Source organism: Bos indicus, chromosome 16 (genome assembly GCF_029378745.1).
Source record: "Bos indicus isolate NIAB-ARS_2022 breed Sahiwal x Tharparkar chromosome 16, NIAB-ARS_B.indTharparkar_mat_pri_1.0, whole genome shotgun sequence".
Lineage (NCBI taxonomy): Eukaryota > Metazoa > Chordata > Mammalia > Artiodactyla > Bovidae > Bos > Bos indicus.
In genome coordinates this window covers 1,955,728-1,978,066 of record NC_091775.1, presented here as the reverse complement: position 1 = coordinate 1,978,066, position 22,339 = coordinate 1,955,728, and the positions used below count along the sequence as shown (strand labels likewise).

General features: G+C 58.6%; 1 protein-coding gene across 1 annotated transcript; it reads left to right on the top strand.

The window, feature by feature from the left end:
* Positions 1-1,837: 1,837 nt before the first annotated feature.
* ETNK2 (ethanolamine kinase 2) lies at positions 1,838-20,345 on the top strand. The gene is made up of 8 exons (XM_070767748.1): positions 1,838-2,028; positions 3,712-3,971; positions 6,793-6,915; positions 11,707-11,849; positions 12,391-12,474; positions 15,223-15,368; positions 16,896-16,969; positions 18,565-20,345. The coding sequence occupies exons 1-8, from the start codon at positions 1,861-1,863 to the stop codon at positions 18,635-18,637; spliced, it is 1,071 nt and encodes a 356-aa protein (XP_070623849.1). The 5' UTR covers positions 1,838-1,860; the 3' UTR covers positions 18,638-20,345.
* The last annotated feature ends 1,994 nt before the right edge of the window (positions 20,346-22,339 follow it).

The window sequence follows — 22,339 nt, the reverse complement described above, 5'->3', positions numbered from 1 at the left end:
CGTGACACAATGAGAAGCTCACAAGCACACAAGCACAGGTTCCTCCACGCAGGGCTGATGCCACCCGTGCAATGTCGGCAGGGTTCGGATGGAGTTGCTCACACTGCCCTGGGTGGGAAGTTTGCAGAGAGCCAGCCCCTGGGGAACCAAAGCTAACGCCGTGGCAGACCATAGACAGAAAGACACCCCAGGCTCATGGAGCTTAGCCGCCAACTCAGGCTCCGTGCCTCCTCACACAGCCATGTAACATGCCATCGAAGGCACTGACACCTAAAACATAGAACCACAGAGGTCTGCCTAATACTCCCTTTGTACATGAGGATAAACTGAGCCTCAGAGAGTGACAGCATTTGGCCAGGGTTGCTCAGTGACATGTGAAAAACCACAACTAGAAGGCTGCCCATCGGACTCAGACCTTGGGCGCTTCCCACCTTCCCACATACAGGTGACCTCCACAGGTTCAGAGCTTCCGCCACCCCGGTACGGGCCCAGGTGCACAAGCACACAGATCTTCCACATCACAAGACCTGGGGCTCAGGTCAAGGTCTGCTCCCACTCCGACGCCTTGGACTGTCTGTGGGAGACGTGTAGCTCGGGGAATAAGACACCGTATCCGCCCGAATGAAGCCACTGACACTGTCCCTCTTCGTGACAGCTGCTCACCCCTCTTTTGACTGAAAGGAGTGAGGCACAGAGGGGCTCACCCAGGCCCCAGCAAACCTCATACCTCGAGAATTACCACCAGTTGGGATTGTATTGGAACCCCAGGACCTCTCCCTGGCAGCATTCCCACATCTGTGACATCCCTGTGCAGAGCCAGGAGCATGACTCTCTGAGTCTTCTTGCCTGCTTAGCTGTATTTCCTTGCTGCAGGAAGGCTTGGAGTCACGGTCCTTTCCCAACATCCTGGATTCCGTGACCTTAAGTAGCACACCCCCCCCATCCCCAACATCTTCTAGTCCTATTCTATAAGACAGCCATATACGGCTGTTTACATTAGACATAAAATTAAACTAAATGTCACGCTAGCCCCATTTCAGTCGCTGGACAATTACATGTGGCTGGTAGCCACAGCCCTGGACAAGACAGAAACAGAACACTCATCAGCCCAGAAGTTCTGCGGGGCAGAGCGGGATTCTGGGCAGTGATGAGGACAGGGGCCTTGCGGTTGGGAGGTTCCCGAAGAAGTGAAAGGGGCCACGTGGGGAAACAGGCACTTTCCTGGGTGGCGCCGCGAGCGCTCTCCCAAGCCGGCTGGTGACTGAGGTCCCCACGGGCACGGCCGCCCACAAAATGCATCTCCCCAGTCCCCTCGCCATCCCAAAAGGCCTACTCCAGCGGAGCCTCTTGCAGGAGTCCAGGGACTGGGGGCTCAGGTGGTGCCGCCCAAGCTGACCACCTGGGGGCGGCGGAACCTCCACACCTCCGGGCGGACTCGGGGCGCGGGGGGCGCTTTCCCCGGGCCCCGTCCCGGTTATCCGGGGGCGCGGCCTCCGGCGGGGCTGGAGGGAGGAGGCCTCTCGCGGCCTCGGAAATCGGGGAGCGAACCGGAGCTGCCCCATCCGCGCGCGGGCAGCCAAGGGTGCAGGAGGCGGTGCCGCCCCGGCCGGCGGCACGTGACGTCGCGGCCGCAGGCGCCCGGCCCCGCCCCCGCCGCACCCCGGCCCCGCCCCCGCCGCGCCCGCGCCCCGGCCCGCGCCGCGCTCCGGCCCCGCCCCCGCCGCACCCCGGCCCCGCCCCCGCCGCGCCCCCGTCCGCGCGGCGCTCCGGGGGCGGGGCTGCAGGGGCCGGCCGTGGCCCGGCTGCCCGGCCCGCCCTCCTACCTGAGGGCCGGGGCCACCCCCGCGGCGCGCATGGGGCATGGAGGCGGCGGCCGGCGCCGGCCGCGGGGCGCCCCCGGGACCCCCGAGAGCCGCCGCCGTCCCATGTTTCGGCATTTCGGTGGACCAGGACGACATCCTCCCGGGCGCCCTGCGCCTCATCCGGGAGCTGCGGCCGCGCTGGAAGCCCGAACGAGTCCGGACCAAGGTAAGCCGAGCAGGCGGGCCGCCGGGGACGCGGCCCCGCGGGGCTGCAGCTGGGCTGCCCGCGCGTCTGGCCAGGCATCCCTTCGGGTGTGGGTCTCAGGGGTGCGCGCCGCTGCTGCACGCGAGGGGGTGCGCCGGCGGCGTGCCTGGGTCCTTCTTTCTCTGTCTCGGTCCCTGAGCACAGCCAGGCTCCCCGCTCTCTCGGCCCTGCACACGCACCCCTCCTCTCGGGGCCCGGGCGCGCCAGAGGGCCACCTGCCCACTGTCAGCGCGCCGCGCGTGCGGGCCCCACCCCCGGGCGCTGTGCGCGCGTGTCCCCCCTGCCCAGAAGCCGGTGCCCACCCGGCTCTGAAAGCTGCGGAGGCAGGAACTTTTAAGGGCGCCCCCCACACTCTCACGTCTCACATCAGTGCCCCCGCTGCAGCCCAGAGTGGGAGCGAAGTCTGCGGGCTCTGAGCTGCTCCTGCTGGTCCCAGGAGCCACCCTGTGGAACTCGAGCTAGCCCCCAGCCCCGCGCCCGGTGGAAAGCCTCTCTACTGCCTTGAGCTCTGGCTCAGCACCCCCTACACAGGGCACCTCCCTGTTCCGCTGGGCACAGGCGTAGGGACACAAACGCGGGCAGTCTCTCCCTGAGCAGCCCCAGGCTGACTCCCCAGCAGACCTCGGGAGAGGGTCCTCAGCTGCCCCAGCCTGTCCGGGAGCTGCCTGTGGGGGCTGCTGCCTTGAGTGGGCACCTGCGGCTTGTACTAGAGCAGCAGGGGGCTCCGCGCTGCTGGGGCTGCCGGTGGGGAGAGGGAGGTTCAGGACCTGGGAAGGCTTACAGACCCTTTCGGGAGAGGGGGAGGGGTAACCTTTTCACAGTAAAAGACCACCTTGGTGTAAAATTGTCAGGCCATCAAGCAGGCCTGAGGTTAATTCTAGCACTGGCCTAACATGTTGCCTTCCAGTCCCTCCATTCTCTGCGCCTCAGCTTCCCCACCTTTTCTTGCTTCAGATGTCCCCTAAGGCCCCTTCCACCCCTCTCACTCTGTACCCCATAAACTCCGTGGTTCACTCCCCCTTGTCACCCTGCTCAGAGAACCTGCTCTCCCAGCCCAGGATCTTCTGTCTGTCTCTCCTGGCCATAAGGAGCTGTGACCACCTGGCCCTGGGGCGGGTGCCAATCTCAGTACCCTCCTGTACTGCTGCCGCTGGGTGGGGCAAGAGGGATGGCAAGGGGCCCTCGGTCTGGCAGGCAGAGAGATAAGAGGTGAGTCAGGTCAGGCTGCCCCCATCCTGGGCAACTCCTTGCCCCCTCTGTGGCACTCTGGCCCATGGAGGTTTCTTTTAGGGCCTGATGGGACCTGGGGGTAGGGAGTGATGGGGCAGGCTTCTGCCCACTAAGTGGTGTGAAAATTCTTCAGCAGCCAAATCCCATCCACCAGAGGCAGACCCAGGAGAAGTGTGTCTGGGGTGAGCCCAAGCTCCTGTTTCTTTCTTGAACTCTCTGGTCTGTCTCAAGCGTTGGGAAAGGGTGGAGGGTTAAGAGCAGTGCTGAGCTCTTCACTAAATGAGAGGGCTAAAGGATGTGGGTGCTGTGTGATTGCGCTCAGCATTCAAACCAGCAGCACCTGCTGGAGCTGGGGCAGCACGGGGTGCCTTGCCTGCCCCACACGCCCCTGCACTGCCCTCTCCCCTGTGCCAGCGCTTCACTGACGGCATCACCAACAAGCTGGTGGCCTGCTACGTGGAGGAGGACATGCGGGACTGTGTGCTGGTCCGAGTCTATGGGGAGCGGACGGAGCTGCTGGTGGACCGTGAGAGCGAGGTCCGGAACTTCCAGCTGCTACGGGCTCACGGCTGTGCACCGAAACTCTACTGCACCTTCCAGAATGGTCTGTGCTATGAGTACATGAGGGGCGTGGCCCTGGGGCCAGAGCACATCCGTGAGCCCCGACTCTTCAGGTAAGGAGGGCACCCGGGGTACTGTTCATCTCCAGGATTCCACAGGCCCTGGGCTTTGAAGTCGTTGGCCAGCTTCCCTGGTGGAGCCGAGTCCGTGAAAGAGTCTTAAGATCTATGAACTCCTTGAAATTGCATGAAACGTGTGTGTGTGCCTTGCTCTGTGGAGAGCAGCTGTCGTTTTGTCTCGATATTCAGTGAGGTCTGCTAAAAAGATGTGTTCTTGGGGAGGCAAGTGAGAATTTTGCTGAACGTGAAACCAAAGGGGATCTGCTTCCTGGCCCATGCCTCAGTCCTCTGCCCACCCCACATCTGACCGGGAAACATCGCGTAGCCTTGGAAGTGAAACCTGAGCCAAATCCCCAGAGCGCTCAAGGTTTCCTGCTTCCCTCCTCCTGCCAAGAGCCCAGGGACTCCTGGAGAACAGGCCTTACCCGGGCTGAGTGTGGCTGTCCCCTCCCAGAAGGTGCCAGCCCTCTCCCCATACGAGCTCTTTCTGTTCTTCCTGACAGGGTGGGAGCCCAGGTTCGGAGACTGCTGAGGCTTCCTTCCAGAGATTCCTAAGCACCTATACCCCTTAGGGATCACCTCCTATTCAATGCCTGGATGTGTAGGACCCAGGAACTAGACTTAACCTGTGGATGCTTCTGTTGGGGGTCTGGAAGGGGGAGAACAAAAGAAGAGCCCTCTGATGCTCTCCTCTTACCATGCTGGGCAGGGAGGTTGGGCAGGATTCTCCTTCTTGCCACGCCCACGGGCAGGGCGCTCAGACCGCAGGGAGGCTTGAGGCAGGCTGAAATTTACCCCAGACACCCCCGATAGCAGCACAGGGGTCTGCTTGAGATCCGTGGGATCTGTCCTGTCTCCCCTAAGGGGAAGAAGCTTTTCAGCTCTCGAGGGGAAACAGGAAAGCCCACTTAGGGAGTAGACCAAGAAGCATCTTTGCTCCGTCATCTTGAGGTTACCCAGCTAACCCCAAGTTAGTTAGTGCCCCTGCCCCATTTGCAGCTAAGCCCTAGCAGGCCCTCTGGGGACGTGGAAGAAGGGACTCTGAGAGCACTGCCTTTCGGGCTGGTTGGGCCCCAGGATATTCACGTGCAGTTGCGTGTGTGGGGTGGGTAAGGATGGAATGTGCACCCCCGTGAGAGGGTTTTCTCAGGCTGCAGGTCCATACGCACCCAGCTGGAGACATGAGGTCAGAGTGGGCTGCAGCGGGGCGGACCCCATCCTGACTCCTCCCATAGTCCCCCCCCAGCTCCCCCTCAGCCTTGTGCCAAGAAGTTCACAGATCCTCCCCACCCCCGTTCTCCCACGGATACTGCCCGGCATCCTCCCGTGGAAACAGTTACCACTGTCAGGAATATTGCAGATGGATTTAGGTTTGATAAGAAGAAGAACTTTACACTTAGGGGAGAGTCAGAACTTGGGATAGAGGCAGGAAGCAGACGCTTCCTCCATGATTCCCAGGATGGACCATTGTCCTTTTGGTGAAGGTGGATCTCTGGGGGAAAGGCAGAGGGGAGGCGCAGGAGCTACTTCCCTGGCTGTCCCTGAACCTCACCTCCCAACCTCCGCATGATGCTTTCATGCTCTGCAGCATAAAAATGCTGTGTTAAGGTTACTTTCTTTGCTATTCCAGACAACAACCCTGTTGATATTCAGGAAAACGCTCTGTTTAGGCTCTTTGCTTTGGAATCTTCCCTGGAGTAGGGGAGCCCCGGGTTTCAGGTCTGCATCCCCACCTTGCCCAGGCTCTGGTGGGCTCACTCCTGCCCTAGGGCCTCTCTCTCGCCCCTGAGAGGACAGGCTTCCTCTCTCACCCACTTGGCTGCTACCACGCCTCCTGCCCCTCCACCCTTTAATGGTGAGAGCCTTGGGGGCTTCTCGGGGAGCCCCTGGTCTGTCCAGCTCTCCTGGTGGGTGATGGCTGCTCCTTGCCAGGACCTGGCAAGTGGAGGGGTTGTCCCTAGAACAACTTAGTAACAAGGTTTCAAACAGCCAATGCTCTTGTTGTCTTTCCCAGCAATTATTATTTGAGCAGCAGGCAGGGGCGAAGGAAGCTTGAATGTTGGAGGCTCGCAGCTGGGTGGGGGTGGGGCTGCAGGAGGGGGAGCTGGCAGGGGGCGGGGGAGCCCACGGGGGCGAGGGCCTCAGACGCTGGGCTCCTTATCAGGGCCTTCCCTCTCTGAGCAACCCGTCCTCTGTCCACTCCCGCCCTCTCTCAGCAACCTCCCCAGCTCTGCTTTCTCCCCTCCCACCACCCCCTGCTTCCCTCCTGGGACCTTGGATAGTGTCCACGGGAGAACTTGAAAATAGAACGCTGGTTTGTTTTGCGTCCTTGGCACCCAGCCGCCAGCATCGCCTCCTTGCTGCAGAGGAAGGGGCTGCCCAGGGCCGGCCTGCCTCCCTCCCCACCTTGGCCAGGCTGATAAGAGATGTGCATTGCTCCTCTGCTTGGCATCACCACCCTGATTCCTTGGGGCCGGGCATCTACCTCATTCTGATGGCATGGGTCTGAGTCTAGATGGGCGGGGTGGGGCGGTGGGAGGGGTTCCGCCCCCATGCCCAGGTGACCCCTCTGTCCTCGGGGTTTGCCGTGGTTACTCAACCTTGTGGTGGGGCAAGGTCCTTGACCTGTGGCCACAGCTCACTGCTTTGCCCTTTCGCTCCCTGATGCTGTCCCAGCTGCTGGGCTGAAGGCCTTATGTTTTTCACGTCCTGAAGGTCCCGAGACTTTCCTTCTGCAGGACCCAGAGCTCCTGACTTGTGATAGTCCCACACTGGCCCCACTCTCAGACTCTGCCCTCCCTCTTTTCTGCTGCAGGCTAATCGCCTTAGAAATGGCCAAGATCCACACCATCCATGCCAACGGCAGCCTGCCTAAGCCCACCCTCTGGCACAAGATACACAATTACTTCGCCCTCGTGAAGAACGAGATCAACCCCAGGTACGAGTATCTCAGAGAGCCCGAGGCTTCCGCTGTCGCTGCAGCCTTAGCATGGCCCCTGGCCCAGCCTGCTCGACAGAAGGTTTAGCTTCAGTCCCGATTCCTGGGCCTCTCTCTCCACGCAGAGTGCGGCCAGTCCGTGAAATCTCAGGAACTTGTTCCCACAGTTTTGTCCTTATGAGCTTATTTCTCCTTCAGTTTTTGGTTATGGCAGGTACTAGGGTTGAGGACAACGTTTCCCCATTTCACTTGAAGGATACTGAGCTCAGAGACGAGGCTTTTCCTGGGGTCCCAGGGCTAGTCCGAGGCAGGGCTCTTGTTTCTGCAGGACCCTTTCTCCCTGAGCTGGCTCCGAGCCCCGGGAAGGGATGGCCTGGCCCTCTTGAGAGAACAGTATGGGGCTCAGCTCACCAGCTGACAAGCCCTTGAGACATCAAGATTCCTGCTACTTGCCCGGACACCTCTTGCCCCCACACGGCTCCAGGACCCCACTCCCCCACCTTGTTCAAACTGACAGCTGCTGCTACCTCACTGCTCTTCCCAGGGAGGGCGTGCTCTGCCCCTCCTGACACTGCCTTTTCCCGGGTGAGATGGAGTTCCCTGGACCTTTCCTTATGCTGTCTGGCCAGCAACCTGAGATCCTTCTAGCCTTCAGATCCTTGATTCCCCAGCCTACCCTTGAATAGGTAGACTGAAGTCATCCCTGCCCCTGGAAAAGGCAATGGCACCCCACTCCAGTACTCTTGCCTGGAAAATCCCATGGACGGAGAAGCCTGGTGGGCTGCAGTCCATGGGGTCACTAGGAGTCAGACACGACTGAGCGACTTCACTTTCACTTTTCACTTTGTGCATTGGAGAAGGAAATGGCAACCCACTCCAGTGTTCTTGCCTGGAGATTCCCAGTGACAGGGGAGCCTGGTGGGCTGCCGTCTATGGGGTTGCACAGGGTTGGACACAACTGAAGCTACTTAGCAGCAGCAGCGGCATCCCTGCCCCCTCAAAAGGCCATAGTGCGTCTCTGATCTCTCCATGTTCCCCACTGAGGTTGAGCATCACTCTTTTCCAAATGTTCATAGGGGCAGGGTACAGAAGAGGTCTGATGGAAGGGTGTCATGTCCCCTCTGAGATAAGACAATAATTATCCATCCCGAGGATGCATCTCTGTCACACGCACGCACTCATGACCGTATCGGGGTCTTCCCTCTCACTGATTATTAAGCACCACTTGGGGACTGTTTGTCTCGGATGGCCCGTGTTCACACCTTCCACGTCAGTGTCTCTGGGACAAGAACCGCCTTCCCTCTAGGAAGGGACTAGGACTTGTTCTAGGACTTGAGCAGCACACAAAGAGCAAGACCCTCTGATCAGCCAGCCTCCCACTTTCACTTGGCAGATGGAAAAACTGAAGCCCAGAGGAGAGATGGGCTTGCCCACCTGATCAATGGCCGTTCAAGGACTGGAGCCCAGGCTCGATGTTCAGGCACGACTCTTGTTCCTGCCGCTTCTTTTGACTGTACTGTCACTGTGTAATCTTAAGAGGGTGACCTTGTTGAGAGGGGCGTGCTCTTTGAAGAAGAGCTGGCCGAATTCCTTTTCTCTCATCACACCTTTGACCTTGGGCAAATCAAGCTGCTTAAGTTGAGCCTCTTTAGGGGATGGACCCTGCCCTAAGCTGTCTAACCTGCCACAAGCAGGACAGCGACGAACAATCACTTGGATGAGACTTGGAAGCACTTGAGTTCCCGTCGTTGCCTAATAACCCTGACTTAGGGTTCATCTCACAAACACTGATTGGACTTTAAAACAATAAAAATACCTGAGGGAGAAGTGGCCCTGCCCTCAAGGAGCTTAGAAGTCATCCATGTAAATAGGACCCGCCTGTGCAGGGTATGTGAGCATGAGAGGGAGCATCAGGGACCGTCTTCTTGGCAGAGGTAGATGGCAGCGATGAGAAGGGAGGCCTCCGGCTGGAGGAGAGGCTTGTTTATGGATGATGAGTGGATGAGGTGGCTGGAGCCAGTCTTAGGAGGGACTGGGGGCAGGTTGTGGGAGATGGGACCGCAGAGGGGAGTTGGAGCTAGATTGTGAGGGGCCTTCATGGTGGGTAAAGGAGCCCAGATTAATTTAGCAGGCAGTGGAGAATCACTGTGAAAGTGTTAGACACCTTCATCTTGTAAGGAGCTCATTGTAAAGGGCAGACTTGGGTGGGAGTTGGGGGCTTTGAGGCAGGGAGGCCAGTGGGGGGAGTGTTGTAATCTGATGGGCAACATCTAAGCCTCGGGTCCCTAAGCTGGAGCATGAGGTCCCCCTGGGTTCTTGCATGTGTAGATTCTGAGCCTAACCCTGGAGGTTGATTGGGAGGTCTTACATGAGACCCTGGGAATCTGCATGTTGACAGGCTCCCTGGGTGTTCTGGGCGGGGGATCAGGGAGCTGCCTTCCGAGGAACATTGCCATGGCAGCTTCCCGGGGAGACGGAGGACAGGGGGACGAGGCAGGCCCGGCGGGATGGGCATGGTGGTCTGGTGCTAGGTGGGGGCCTGGAGGGGCCCAGCGTGGTGGGGACAGGGGCTGATCACTGCTCAGGGGGCATCAGGAGGCGGTGTGCATGGCTTGATTGGTACATACGTGTGAACACTTAGAAAGCCCTTTCTCCAGGGAGACAGTACCCCACCCCCCATACCAGCGCACCTGGATCTGAGAGCTCGGTGGACATCCCCAGGTTTCCCTGAGGGGGCCCCCAGCCCTGTCACCCGCTCCCACTGCCTCTGAGGGACAGAGGAGTCGGAGGAGCTGTCTGCTTGGGGGGTGGGAGTTTCTGTGACGCGGCAGTGGTTACTGCTCTGCCATCCGCTCAGCCTTAAGAGACGTCAGGGCTGAAGGCAGCAAAGCTGGCGCTCTTTCCGGAGCTCAGCGGAGGGAAGCAGGGCAGCGCACGGAGGAGGCAGGTCTGGGCTGCTCCCGCAGTATAACGAGCAGCGTGGCCTTGGGGTGGCCAGTGGAGGGTCAGACAGGGGTCAGGGCCTGGGCGGCCGGCATCGTGGATGGCAGAGACAGGCTTCTCAGGCTAAGACCTGGGCAAGCCAAAGGAAGCTCCTAATGCTTATCTTGGGATGGTCAGTTCAAGGCGGGAGGCGGGAAGGAATCTGGGAAGAAAAGGGAGCCTCTAAGGAAAGCCAAGATTGAAATGCACTTTGTGCAGGCCTGTCGACACAGAGACATTGCTGCGAGAGTGAGGGGCGGCCTCCCCAGCCCGGCCCCTAACGGACCCGCAGACTCAGAGTGGGCAGTGCAGAGCCTGAGGGCGCTGACACCCTCTCAGGGCAGAGGCTCGGCTTGGGTTTGGATTCTTGCACACGCCAAGGACTGCTCTCCTTAGGTGAGGGAGTAGAGTGTCCAGGTGTGTAAGACTCTGGAGGTGGGAGGAAGCCTCTGCCCTGAGCCTCTGTTTCCCCCTGGAGCTGGACTGGAGGCCTCAGATGCTCTTTAGCTCTGACCCTCTTAAAGCCTGGGGGAAGCCTCCTGCTCGTCCTTTTACAGGGCTGTGTGAAGGTGCCTCAGCCACTTGAATACTCTACATTCTGGCTTCTGGGCTGGGTGAGGGCCAGTGGGGCATCCTATGGGAGAGTCAACGAGGACACGTCTCATTCTCAGCCTCCTGCATGTATCCCAGCTGCCCTGGACAAGAAAGCAAATAGGAGTCACATGAATGGAGATAAAACCCCAGAACCACCAGTGGGTGGAGGGGAGGAGGCTAGGTGTTTAAGGGCTCTGCTAACTATTTAGTTTTGCAGTGTACACAGACCTGAGTGCTTTGCAGGACCAAAGTTCAGGACACTGGTGCCAGAGCACCCGCATCAGCCTCCCCATGGCCTCTGAGAGCCTCGTTGACTGACCCGTTCATTCATTCATCAACGTGTGTCTTTAGCAGAAGTGCTTCCCGTGGGCCGCAGGGTGGGGTGGGCTGAGGGACAGGTGGGTCGCGCATCCACAGGTATACATCTTCACTCCTACTCTGGACTTGCCCTCACACACGCAGGGGGCCGGGGCAGGGTCACACACCCACAGTTCAAGCAGGAAGAGGTGAGTTACTGAGGCGCAAGAGAAGTGTCTTTCTACCGAGAGGCCCTCGTTTTCCCTTGGCCTTGTAGACGTGGGGCTAAGAAGCATTTTTTTTGGCTTTCTTATGTGGACCCGAGTGGTCTCTGTGCAGTGGGAAGCTAGTCAAAATGGTCTCGGGTCCTTTCTGACCATGTCAGCAGCTGCCAGGGCAGGAGGGAGACACACCCAGACGTCCCTCTGCCTGCTCAAGAGGGCCTCAGTGCTCCAGCCACTTCCAGGGCTCCGTCCCTCGCCCACGGGAGGAGTTCTGGGCTCTTCTTTAAGAGAGCTACATCTCGCCCTCGGAACTGTTCTGAGGAGGTCTGTTGCATCTCTCCCCTGCCGCCCTTCTCCTTTCTGGGATAACTGAGTTTGGATGTTTGTTCTCTCCTCCCTGACGCCTCCTGAGCCTCTCCTATCTCCTGCTGCCTTTGAAGAAGCAGGACACTGTTCACTCAGGGACTTGTATGCTTCGCAAAGCGCTCCCGTGCCCATGTGTTAAACAGCTTCTCAGAGTAACCACAGAAAGTCAGAAGGACAGGAAAGCCTTAGTGCCCTTTTACACGCCACTGAAGTGAGGGCTCGAAAGGCCGACCGCCTGTCCAGGGTCCCCGTGCAGTGAGAGGCGGGCTGGGGGCCGGGCCCGCCCGCCCTCAGCCCCTCACCGGCCGCCTTTCTTGCCGCCGTGCAGCCTGTCCGCGGACGTCCCTGAGGTCGGCGTGCTGGAGCGGGAGCTGGTCTGGCTGAAGGAGCACCTGCCTCCGCTGGACTCCCCGGTGGTGTTCTGTCACAACGACCTGCTCTGCAAAAACATCATCTACGACAGCAGCAAAGGTACTGTGTCCGGCCCGGGGCGGCGGGCTGCCGCGGCCCCGTCAGCAGCTGCAGGGCGACCCTCCGCAGGCTGGCACTGGGCAAGCAGAGGGAGACCGTCTGCTGTGGGTCTCAAGGTGATTAGTAGGAGAGAAGTGAGAAAGAAACAAATTCCTGGTTAGAAAACTTCACCGCAAAAGAACTCAAAATTACGGTTTGTGGAGCCATCCTCCCTGACAGTGAGGACGCCCCGGCTGCCCTGAGCCTTCACGGAGAGCAGCCTCCCTGAGTTCCTGACCACAGCTTCGCCCCCACAGAGGCCTTAGCCTTGTTTTCTGGTCCTCAGCTGAGGGCCCAGCTGGGTGAGAGGGGGAGCTGGAGCTGGGCAAATGGACAGACGGAAGGAAGCAGCTTAGAAGGTGGCCACTGAGACGCTGGGTTAGGCTGGGTTGCTGCAGAGCCCGTGAGCGTCAGCGGGGGCACTCCTGAGTCTGGAACAGCCTGACTAAACCCTGTGTCCAGCTCTGGGGCCAACCCTCCCTGCCTTTCCTCTACCTCACAGGTCATGTACGGTTCATTGACTATGAATATGCTGGCTACAACTACCAAGCTTTTGACATTGGCAACCATTTCAATGAGTTTGCAGGTGAGAAGGGTGTTGCTCTTCAGCCTATGTCCAAGACGTCCTTGAGATGGGGGGCCAGGTCTGGGGGAACTGCGGGAGGGGGTTCGGTTTATGGGGAAGGGAGGCTGGACACGCCTGTCCTCAAGATATCACAACTCAGCGGAGGGGCGGGCACAGCCTGCTTGAGGAGGCCCCAGGTCTCAAGGTAGGGTGGGGAGTGGGCGGGTCCGTATACACAGCGAGCCCCTGCTAGCCCGTGTGGCACTTTGGTACACATTCGGAAAACATGCCCTCTGTGGGATCCCTGAGGACGCTCAGCTTGACGGGTAAGATAGAAAGAGATCCCTTCCTCTGGGCAGACATAGCCCACCCGCTGCTCCAGCGAAGCTTGATGTCAGCTGCCAGTCACCCCCGTCTGGGCTGCTTTGGGCCCAGTGCAGCCCATGTAAATGGGGGCCCTGCAGGCAGAGAAGGCAGAAGCAGCAAGTAGCTATTGGCCTGGTGGCCCGATGAGATTAACTGTGGTGGAACTGGTTCAAAGCGTGTACCCCAACATGACTCCCCCAGTTCACTTTTTGGCTTTGTTGCTGACTAGCTGTATGACCCTTAAGGCAAGTTCCTTACATTCTCTGTGCCTCTGTAAGATGGAGAAGATAGCGCCTGCTTCATGGTTTTGATGCGTGACACACACACCAGCGTGGCACACACTAAGCCCCAAGCCTGCTGGCATCAGTCAGGGGAGCGCTCAAGGGAGGCTGGAGCAGCTTGGAAGAGGTTAGATGAGGGGTATGCCCCGGTGTAGGCTGTCCTTCCATAAAGGCAGGTGTGTACAATGGAATCGTTTGTGTAGAAGAAGCAGGGCAGGTTTTTCCAGCTTGGGGGCTTAATTGTTAAACAATTTGATGGGGCTAAAGAGGTGACTGGTGGTTGAAGGTGGGCACTGGGGTGGGAGGGACATCCCCAGGCTGGCAGTGTGGGGTGCTGGGGTGATGTGACCAGTCCCCGTGGCTTCGGAGAGGGAAGGCACCCGCTCCAGCCAACCGGGCCAATTCTTCCCCTTCTGGAATCCCAGGTGACCAGGGCTGTCAAGCTCTGTACCTGAGGGTGTGACTCCCCGGGGTGCCACCAGCAGCACCCAGAAACCCACAGGGTGGTGGGGCCTCAGCTGGACAGAGCAGCTGAACTGTGGGGTGTGGCCTGGAGCAGAGGCTGGCACCGCTGAGCACTGGGCCTGTGATTGCTCGGTTGCCAAACCCACCAGCCTTTCCAAAGTGGGTAACCGTCAAGCATCTTAAGTCCTTCTCACCCACCACACAGAGCAGAGTCCAGCTGGACTTTCTCCAAGGGGCCAAGATCGTATCCTGCTTCCAAGTTGAGAATGAAGGCCAGGAACCTAGGATGGGGGGATGGGGAGAGCAGTGGAGGAGAGGCACGTCCTGGGTTCTTAGGAGCAGGGAGTGTACTGGGAGACCCTGCTAGGAAGGGGAGCTAAGAACCAGACTCTAACTGGCTTTGTGACCTTGAACAACTGTCTTCTCTCTGGGCCTTCGAGTGTAGGTCTGTGCCAGCAGCTTCTTTTCCAGCCGTACTCTTGGGGGCCCAGAAGACTGTGTGTTTCTCCAGGAACACAAGGAAGCTTGGGAAAGATAGGGAGAAAAGAGAGGGAGGAGGAGACAAGGGAAAGTAGCCCAGTCCTGGTCCTGTCTTTAACAAACCGCTTCTTCCTGTGCCGGCTCTGCAGTCAGCCTCTCTGCCACCGTGCCCGGGATGTGGCTGGTGTGTATTGGGCTGGCAGCTTGAGGACTCAAGAAAGGGCAGAACTAGAAGGCATTGAGGCTGCTTAGCTCAGGGCTCCCAAGCATGGCTGTGTGTCCACATCATCTGGAGAGCGGGACAGGGGGGGTCCCTGGCAGTCTGTATCTTTGCCAAGCACTCCAGGTGATGTTTTTAGGCAACTGGTTCAACACTGGTTGCCTAAAAAGGAGGCGGGGCTTCAGATATTGATACATTGCATCCAGTTCCTCTGCTTTATAAATAAGATTCAGGCCGCTGAAAAGGAAGGGCTTGTTCAAAGTTAACTGGAGGTTAGCGTCAGATCTGGGAGAAGGCACTGGCACCCCACTCCAGGACTCTTGCCTGGAAAATCCCATGGATGGAGGAGCCTGGTAGGCTGCAGTCCATGGAGTCACGAAGAGTCGGACACGACTGAACGACTTCACTTTCACTTTTCTCTTTCATGCATTGGAGAAGGAAATGGCAGCCCACTCCAGTGTTCTTGCCTGGAGAATCCCAGGGACGGGGGAGCCTGGTGGGCTGCCATCTATGGGGTCTCACAGAGTCGGACACGACTGAATTGACTTAGCAGCAGCAGCAGCAGCAGCGTCAGATCTAAGACAACTAGACTCCTGATTCGGGGCTTTGGCCCAGCGCCTCCTATGTGCTGTGGTTTTGTGTAGGGTTCAGGGATGCAGTGGTGCTGTCTTAGGGGGACCCCCGTCACTTGCAGGACAGTGCCTTGCCCCTCAACAAATCTGCCTCCCTCTGTCCTTTCCTCCGGCTCAGCTGAAAGCAGTGCCCTCAGCTGGGATGGGGGTCGGCTCTCCATACATTAGAGTTTTTTGGTGGTCAAAGCAGCAGGTTTCTTTGGCACAGCCCCCCAGGGCAAAGGAGATGGAGGTTTTGAGGGCAGCGGGGAACACCTGCTGAGCTGGAGGAGACCCCCAGTGGGCCCGTCTCCCAGCAGCTTCTGAGCGGCCGCGTCGCCCTCAGGTGTGAACGAGGTCGATTACTCTCGGTACCCGGCGCGCGAGACCCAGCTGCTGTGGCTGCGCTACTACCTGCAGGCCCAGAAAGGGACAGCTGTGACCCCCAGAGAGGTGGAGAGGCTCTACGTGCAAGTCAACAAGTTTGCTCTGGTGAGTGCTGGGGGCAGGGAGGGAGGAGCCGGGAGGAGGACTCACCCTCAGCTCCTTGCCCTCACAGCCCTGTGATCGGAGGAAGCAGAGCCCAGGGTCAGGGCTGAGGTCCAGAGCATTCCAGCCTTGAGGCGGAGTCTGGGAAGAGCCATCTTGGACTTAATACTAAGATGCCCTGTTCTCTGCTTTCCACCCATTCATTCCATCAAGTCCAGGTTCTCTCTCCTTCCTGGAGAACTATTTCCAAGGAAGATCCCCGCTTCCTGTTTTAGCAGTTCTCTCATTTGGACAAGTTCTTTCTAGTGTCTAACCTTAGCCTTTCATGCTACAATTAAATGCATCCCTTTTTTTTTTTTTTTTTTTTTTTTAGCCTTTGGAAAAAGTAGAGAGTGTCAGTTCTAAAAAATCCTCCTTGTTGACTGTCCCTGCTGACTTACTCAGAACTCTGTCAGCCTTTCCCATCAGGCTCTTTCTTCTGAAATTACTGTGCTGTCAGTTCTGTTTTGAGCACTGCTTACCCGAGGTACATGCTTCATCCGGTCTCCACTGATAGTGCCAAGGGGATTGCTAGCTAGCCTTTCTAATGTCAGTCATGCATGAGCAAGAAGACACATCAGCTGACCTGAGCTTCACAATGCATTATAGAGCGTAAATAAAATCTTTAATCTCATGTAATTTTGAATCGCCTATTCTATTTCCTTATTGGTATAAAAGTGATTCTTGTCAGGTTCTTCCTCCTCTTTAAAAATATTTATTTTATTGAAGCATAGTTGATTTACAATGTTATGTTAATTTCTGCTGTACAACCAAGTGACTCTTTTTAAGGTTCTTCGACCATGCCTTCCTTTGGCTAAATTTTTAGTAACCATTCCTACTTGCTAATTGATCTAAGTCGAGACAAGAGAGGTACTGCAGAGCCAACCGCAGAGTGGGTGGAGAGGGAGATCATGGGAGCGGGCCCTGGCCTGGGCCACCCGGCAGCAGGGACCCCAGCGCTCTGGCTTCTGGAGCCTGGGGTGGCCTGGGCAGCAGATGGACCCCTGCTCGGTGGCCTGGCTCCTGTCTGTGTTTATTTCCTAGCCCACCCACCTCATGATAGGAGAGAGGGCAGTGTAGAGGTCTTCCTGTGACTCGATCTCTGATGCCCTTGTGGCCAGGGCACTGTGGACGGGGTGCCAGCCCCCCACTAGCAAGCAGGCCTGAGCTCTGCCTTTGGGATTTCTCTTCCTAGGGGTTTTCCTGGGTAGCGGGGAGGCCAGGGCTGGAGTTCAGGTCCAGCTGAAGCTGGGGAACAAGCTGAAGGTCTGTGTAAGCCTGAGGGCAGGGAGAACCTACCCTGCTTGCCTTCTGCTAGCACGAGTGGAGGCCCCGAGCGCCATGCACTGACCCCGGACTCCCCCCACCCGTGCGTTTCTGCCAGCGTGTTGGCTCTGTGTGTCTTCCACGGCGACTGTGTCCTTCCAGCTGTCAGGGTCCATGACAGGTTTGGGGGGCTCACCACACTGATCTTCTCTGACCTGTTTTCAGGCATCTCACTTCCTCTGGGCACTCTGGGCCCTCATCCAGAACCAGTTCTCCACCATCGACTTTGATTTCCTCAGGTGAGTGCGGGGAGCAAGCTGGGAGTTACTGGGGGAACAGGGGTGGGGGGTGGGGGGAGGAAGAGCCTTGAGCCCAGGGTGTGGGAGTGAAGGACACCCCGAACAGACCGCCCAGGATGCGTGCTTCTGCTCCGTTCACCGCCCCCATTCCTGCCAGCCCTCCCGAGGAGGGCTGCTGCTGCCTGGACGCCTGCAGAGTACATGTGCCCAGGACCCCTCTCTAAGGGGTCAGAAGCCTCTCACCCCGCCTCCTGCCGAGCTGCTTCCTCCTCCTCTGTTGTAGCCTGCTGTCTGCTCCACTGGCTGGCTCTTCCCCACACAGCCTGGCGCTGATGGAAATTGCTGGAAACTAGTCTAAGATCATAAGTGCAACCCTCATTTGATAGCAGAAGGGACAGAGGTCCAGAGGGTGGATGTCTGGCAAGGTCGTTCAGTGGCTGGTGCTCCATGCATGGGGTCCTGGACCCAAGTGCTCCTTTAAGGGCCCCTAGTGACCCATCAGGGGCTGTCCTGAGAGTGTAGTGAGTACTGACCACTCAGGTGGCCCTGACGTGTGAGATGTGGCCCCGAAGGACCAGGAATCATTTTACCTTCCATTCTGGTCCAGTCTCTGTCTTTATCGTCCCTACCCACCCTCAGCTGAAAAGGAATCACAATGCTGGCTTCAAAGTGTTCCCCCAAATTAGAAAAATGCAAGTCGAACCCCCAGTCACCCCCGCCTCACACCCACTAGGATGGCTGCTTTTAAAATACACAGAAAATAACACGTGTTGGTGAGGACGTGGAGGCATGGGAACCCTGGGCTCTGCTGTTGGGACCGTGAAATGGTGTAACTTCTGTGCAGAAGAATACGGTCCTTCCTCCAAGAGTGAACGTAGAATTACTGTATGATCCAGCAGCCTTAACTGCTGGGTCTGTGTACTCAAAAGAAGTGAGAGCAGGGTCTCAAACAGATATTTGCAGAACCGTGTTCACAGTAGCATTATTCACAGTAACCAACAGGTGAAAGCAACCCCAAGGGTCCATTGATGGGTGAGGGGATAAGCAAAACGCGGTCTGTACACACAGGGAATGGTATTCAGCCTCTGAAGAGGAAGGAAATTATGCCACATAATACAACACAGATGAACCTTAGGAGCATTGTGCTAAGTGAAATAAGCCAGTCACAAGAAGACGAATGCTGTGTGATCCCACTTAGATGAGCTAACTAAATAGTCACATCCGTAGGGACGGAAGTAGAATGGTGGGTGCTGGGGGCTGGGCACTTGCTGTGTCGGGGAGAGTCCAGGTTTACAGAATGGCAAGTCCTGGAGCTCTGTTGCTCAACAAGGCGAACATACTAACCACACTGAGCTGTAAAGAATCAACAAACAAACATGTCTGGGGAGAAGCTGCTCCAGTCTGATCTAAGAAAAAAAAAATTATAGTTGAAGTCAAAACAAAATGAACAAAAAACCCCAACCTGGGCTGGGGTCCATTTATCCAGACCTAGATGGGCTGAGCTGGTGAGAAATTGTCCCCATGGTGTGAGTGCCCCCAACAGGGCTCACCTGGCCTCCCTTCTCACGCAAGTTCCCTTTCCTGTGTTCTGGCAGGTATGCAGTGATCCGATTCAACCAGTATTTCAAGGTGAAGCCTCAAGTGGCGGCCCTGGAGATGCCAAAGTGACCACCCTTCCCAGTCCTCCCCCGTCTGCCTGGCCAGACCTGCTCTCCAGGGCCCGGCTCTGCTCTGGGGTCTGCACCTTGGACAAGGTGGGCAAGGGGCCGGGGGGTGTCCCTGAAGAGCGCTCTGCCCCTGTCCCCAGCCCTGAGAGATGCTTCTGGTGACCGATTTTGTTTGGATGGGCTGGTAGAACCCAGCCCTGAGGGTCCTCTCCACCTCGCCAGACTTGGTAATGGGGAGTGCCTGAAGCCAGGCAGGGCTGGGACTGCAGCCACCCTGGGAGGCCCAGTCTTCCCACCCCGGCCATCCTGAGTCTGGGCTCAGACCTCAACCACCCTGGGAGGCCCAGCCTTCCCATCCCGGCCATCCTGAGTCTGGGCTCAGACCTCAACCATCCTGGGAGGCCCAGCCTTCCCATCCTGGCCATCCTGAGTCTGGGCTGGGACTCAACCACCCTGGGAAGCCCAGCCTTCCCATCCCAGCCATCCTGGAGTCAGGGCTGCCCTGGGAAGCCCAGCCTTCCCATCCCAGCCATCCTGAGTCTGGGCTGGAACTCAACCACCCTGGGAAGCCCAGCCTTCCCATCCCAGCCATCCTGGAGTCAGGGCTGCCCTGGGAAGCCCAGCCTTCCCATCCCAGCCATCCTGAGTCTGGGCTGGGACTCAACCACCCTGGGAAGCCCAGCCTTCCCATCCCAGCCATCCTGGAGTCAGGGCTGCCCTGGGAAGCCCAGCCTTCCCATCCCAGCCATCCTGAGTCTGGGCTGGAACTCAACCACCCTGGGAAGCCCAGCCTTCCCATCCCAGCCATCCTGGAGTCAGGGCTGCCCTGGGAAGCCCAGCCTTCCCATCCCAGGCCATCCTGAGTCTGGGCTCAGACCTCAACCACCCTGGGAGGCCCAGCCTTCCCACCCCGGCCATCCCGAGTCTGGGCTGCCTTCGTGTGTTTGACCTTCCTGGCCTGGGGAAAGGGGAGGGTGGAAGGGCTCCTTTCTACCTCCAGGGCCCCGAGCCTCCAGCCTGTCTACCCCCGCGTGCCCCATGTGGGAGGTGCTGGGTCCAGACGAGTATCCTGCCAACTCTGACCGATGGATGTATGGATGCTGGGGGAGGCGTCTAGAGTCAGGTTTGATGGCTCCCCCAGCAGCCGCCTCCTCTGAGATCCCTCCCTTTCTCCAAAGCAGATCCAGCCAGATAAACCCTTCCCATCCTGAGGACACGTGCTTTTCCCCCAGTGCCCCTTCTGCCCCAGGCCTGTGCTCGGTCCCTCTGCCACCTGCCAGGAGGAAAGGGAGGGGATGAGCCGAAGGCTGGCTAGGGTTCACGCTGCCTCAGCTGGAGGGGCCGCAGCCCAGAGTGGGCGGCTGCACGGTGGCCAGCATCCTGTCCCCTCCCTCCTTGCCCTCCAGACCCTCACTTCCCGGGAACAGTCTTCTGTCCTGAGGTTGACCCACGGTCTTCCCCCTGGGGAGTGCCTAGTGGGAGTCGGAGGGCGGGGGCCACGGATGGCCAGGGCTCGCCCGGTGTGCAGGGGCCTGGGTGGGATCGGCTGTGAAGGTGCTTGGGAGCTGCTTCCCCAGCTCCCAGTGGCCTCTCCCTCCTCCTTCACTGCCTTTCGGGTCCTCCTGGCTCTGGCTGATAAAATGATTCATTTGTAAATGATCATCATTTCCTGCATTAAAATGGTCACGTATGGGCCAACCTGAGAGCCACTAGTGAGGATTTGACCTGGATCCCGTGATGTGCTCTGTGGTGGCGTGGAGGGGGTGTGGCCCCTCCTCTCTGGGGTCCTTCGGGGTGCACTTCTGGCACCACGTGCCTGGTTCAGAATTGGTGGTCTCACAGCTCCACTGCTTTTGAAGTTGACCCTGAGGGGGCGGAGCCTAGAGGGAAGCAGGCGTGGATGCCTGCCCAAGTGATGGGCCAGAAGACCCCACACGCAAGTGCTCAGGACTTCCTTGGTGCTCGCTCGCCGCTAGCTGTTAAGAGTTGAGCGGGGAGTTGCTGAGAGCAGGCCAGGGTGACTTCTGGATCCACACTGTCGCCTCAGTAGGCCAGAGGGAGAGAGAACAGAAGCTCAGAGCTGGGTGGGCACCTCCGAGCAGCCCAGGCTGCACTCCGAGGGCCAGCCTTGAGGCCCCCAGAAGTGCCTGGTGCCCTTAGGAGTAGCACCTGCAGCAGCAGCGGCTGCCTGCCAGGGGGACTCTGGCTTGTGCTTGCAGAAGTACCCGTGAGCTGTGGCAACCTCTGGAGTCGAGCTGGCGCTGGAAGCTGGGGCCTTGTTCAAGGTCCTGACCCAGGATCTTGGTCCAGGTGGCCAGGCCCCTGGCGGGCAGCAGTGTCACACCTAGGAGGGATGTTAGTGGAGGACGTGGTGAAGCCCTGCCCCAGCAGAGGGCGGGTGCCAGGGCTGGGCACCTTGGACCTCTGGGGATCATCTCTGGGGCCAGGGGTCATGGGCACTGCCTTCCTGGGGACTGAATGGCAGTGCCAACCCTCCCTGTTCCCCTCAGATCATCCACCTCTGGAGCTGAGGGAGCCACTATGAAGGCAGCTTTGTTCTCAGACTCCTGGGGCCTTGGTGTCCACTTCCCAGGTGGCTCAGTGGTAAAGAATCCGCCTGCCAGTGCAGGAGATGCAGGAAATGTGGGTTTGATCCCTGGGTGGGGAAGATCCTCAGCAGGAAATGGCAACCCACTCCAGTGTTCTTGCCTGGGAAATCCCTTGGACAGAGGAGCCTGCAGTCCACAGGGTCACAAAGAGTTGGGTCCAATTGAGTGACTGAGCACAGTGCACCCTGATGGACTGGAATGGTGTGGTACAGTGGTGAGCAGGCAGTGGCTGGCACAGAGCCCCCAGTATCCTGTATCCCCCTGGCCTGGCCACCATCTGTACCAGAGTTCATCTGAGTCTCTATTCCACTTTCTCCTTGAGAAATGATTCTCATCCCTCCAGTTCCCTAGGGGGTGGGCTGGGTGATGGGAGGTTTGGGCACACCGCTCCCAAACAAAACCTGGAGTCTCACCGTGTCTCCTTGCGCTGCCCCTGGCACTGACCAGCTCCCCTGTCCACAGGGCTTAGCACCAGGCCTTCCAGACTCTGGGGTGGCCTGGGATGCTCCCTCAGGCCCCTTCCTGACACCGAGCAGGTGTTCCGGGCAAAGCACTCCTGGGCACACGTTCATCTCTGCTCTGCCCCTTACCCTCCAGAGAGGCACCCAGGGGGCAGAGAACAAGGTGTGCCCCAGCTTCCTAAGAGTGTCCAGGCACTTCCCAGCCATTTGACCCTGTGCTGCCTCTCCTGGGGCCAGCAGGCGGGGCTTCAGGGCCCCAACCATAGGTTCCCGGGCATGGTTTTCCTGCCCTTAGAGGATGTGGGCGTGCGACTCTGTCCGTAGTTGGGAGCAGGACAGGACAAGGGTTGCTGGAGTGGGAGCTGGGTAGTATTGGCCTCAGGCTCCAGAGACCACGGGGGCCCTGGGAGTAGGGAAGTGAGGGGAGCTCAGGATTGGCTGCGGGTAAGGGTGAGCCTTGCTGGGCATGTGCTGACGACTGTCCAGTTTGGGTTGGAACAGTGAGGGGCAGTTGGTGGGGGACGGACAGTGAGGTGGAAATGAGCGACTCTCCCGTGTGGCCACTAGGGGGCGGGCGCCACAGTCAGCCTTCCCAAGGTCTGCCTGTCACTGCCCTGCTGGTGACCTGGGGCG

What these genes read in the sequence shown, in the direction of transcription:
- ETNK2 (XM_070767748.1), top strand. Translation starts at nt 1,861, where the DNA reads ATGGAGGCGGCGGCCGGCGCCGGCCGCGGGGCGCCCCCGGGACCCCCG. An exon ending in CCGAACGAGTCCGGACCAAG is followed by an intron (nt 2,029 to 3,711) that starts GTAAGCCGAGCA and finishes CCCCTGTGCCAG; the next exon opens with CGCTTCACTGACGGCATCAC. An exon ending in CCATTTCAATGAGTTTGCAG is followed by an intron (nt 12,475 to 15,222) that starts GTGAGAAGGGTG and finishes CGTCGCCCTCAG; the next exon opens with GTGTGAACGAGGTCGATTAC.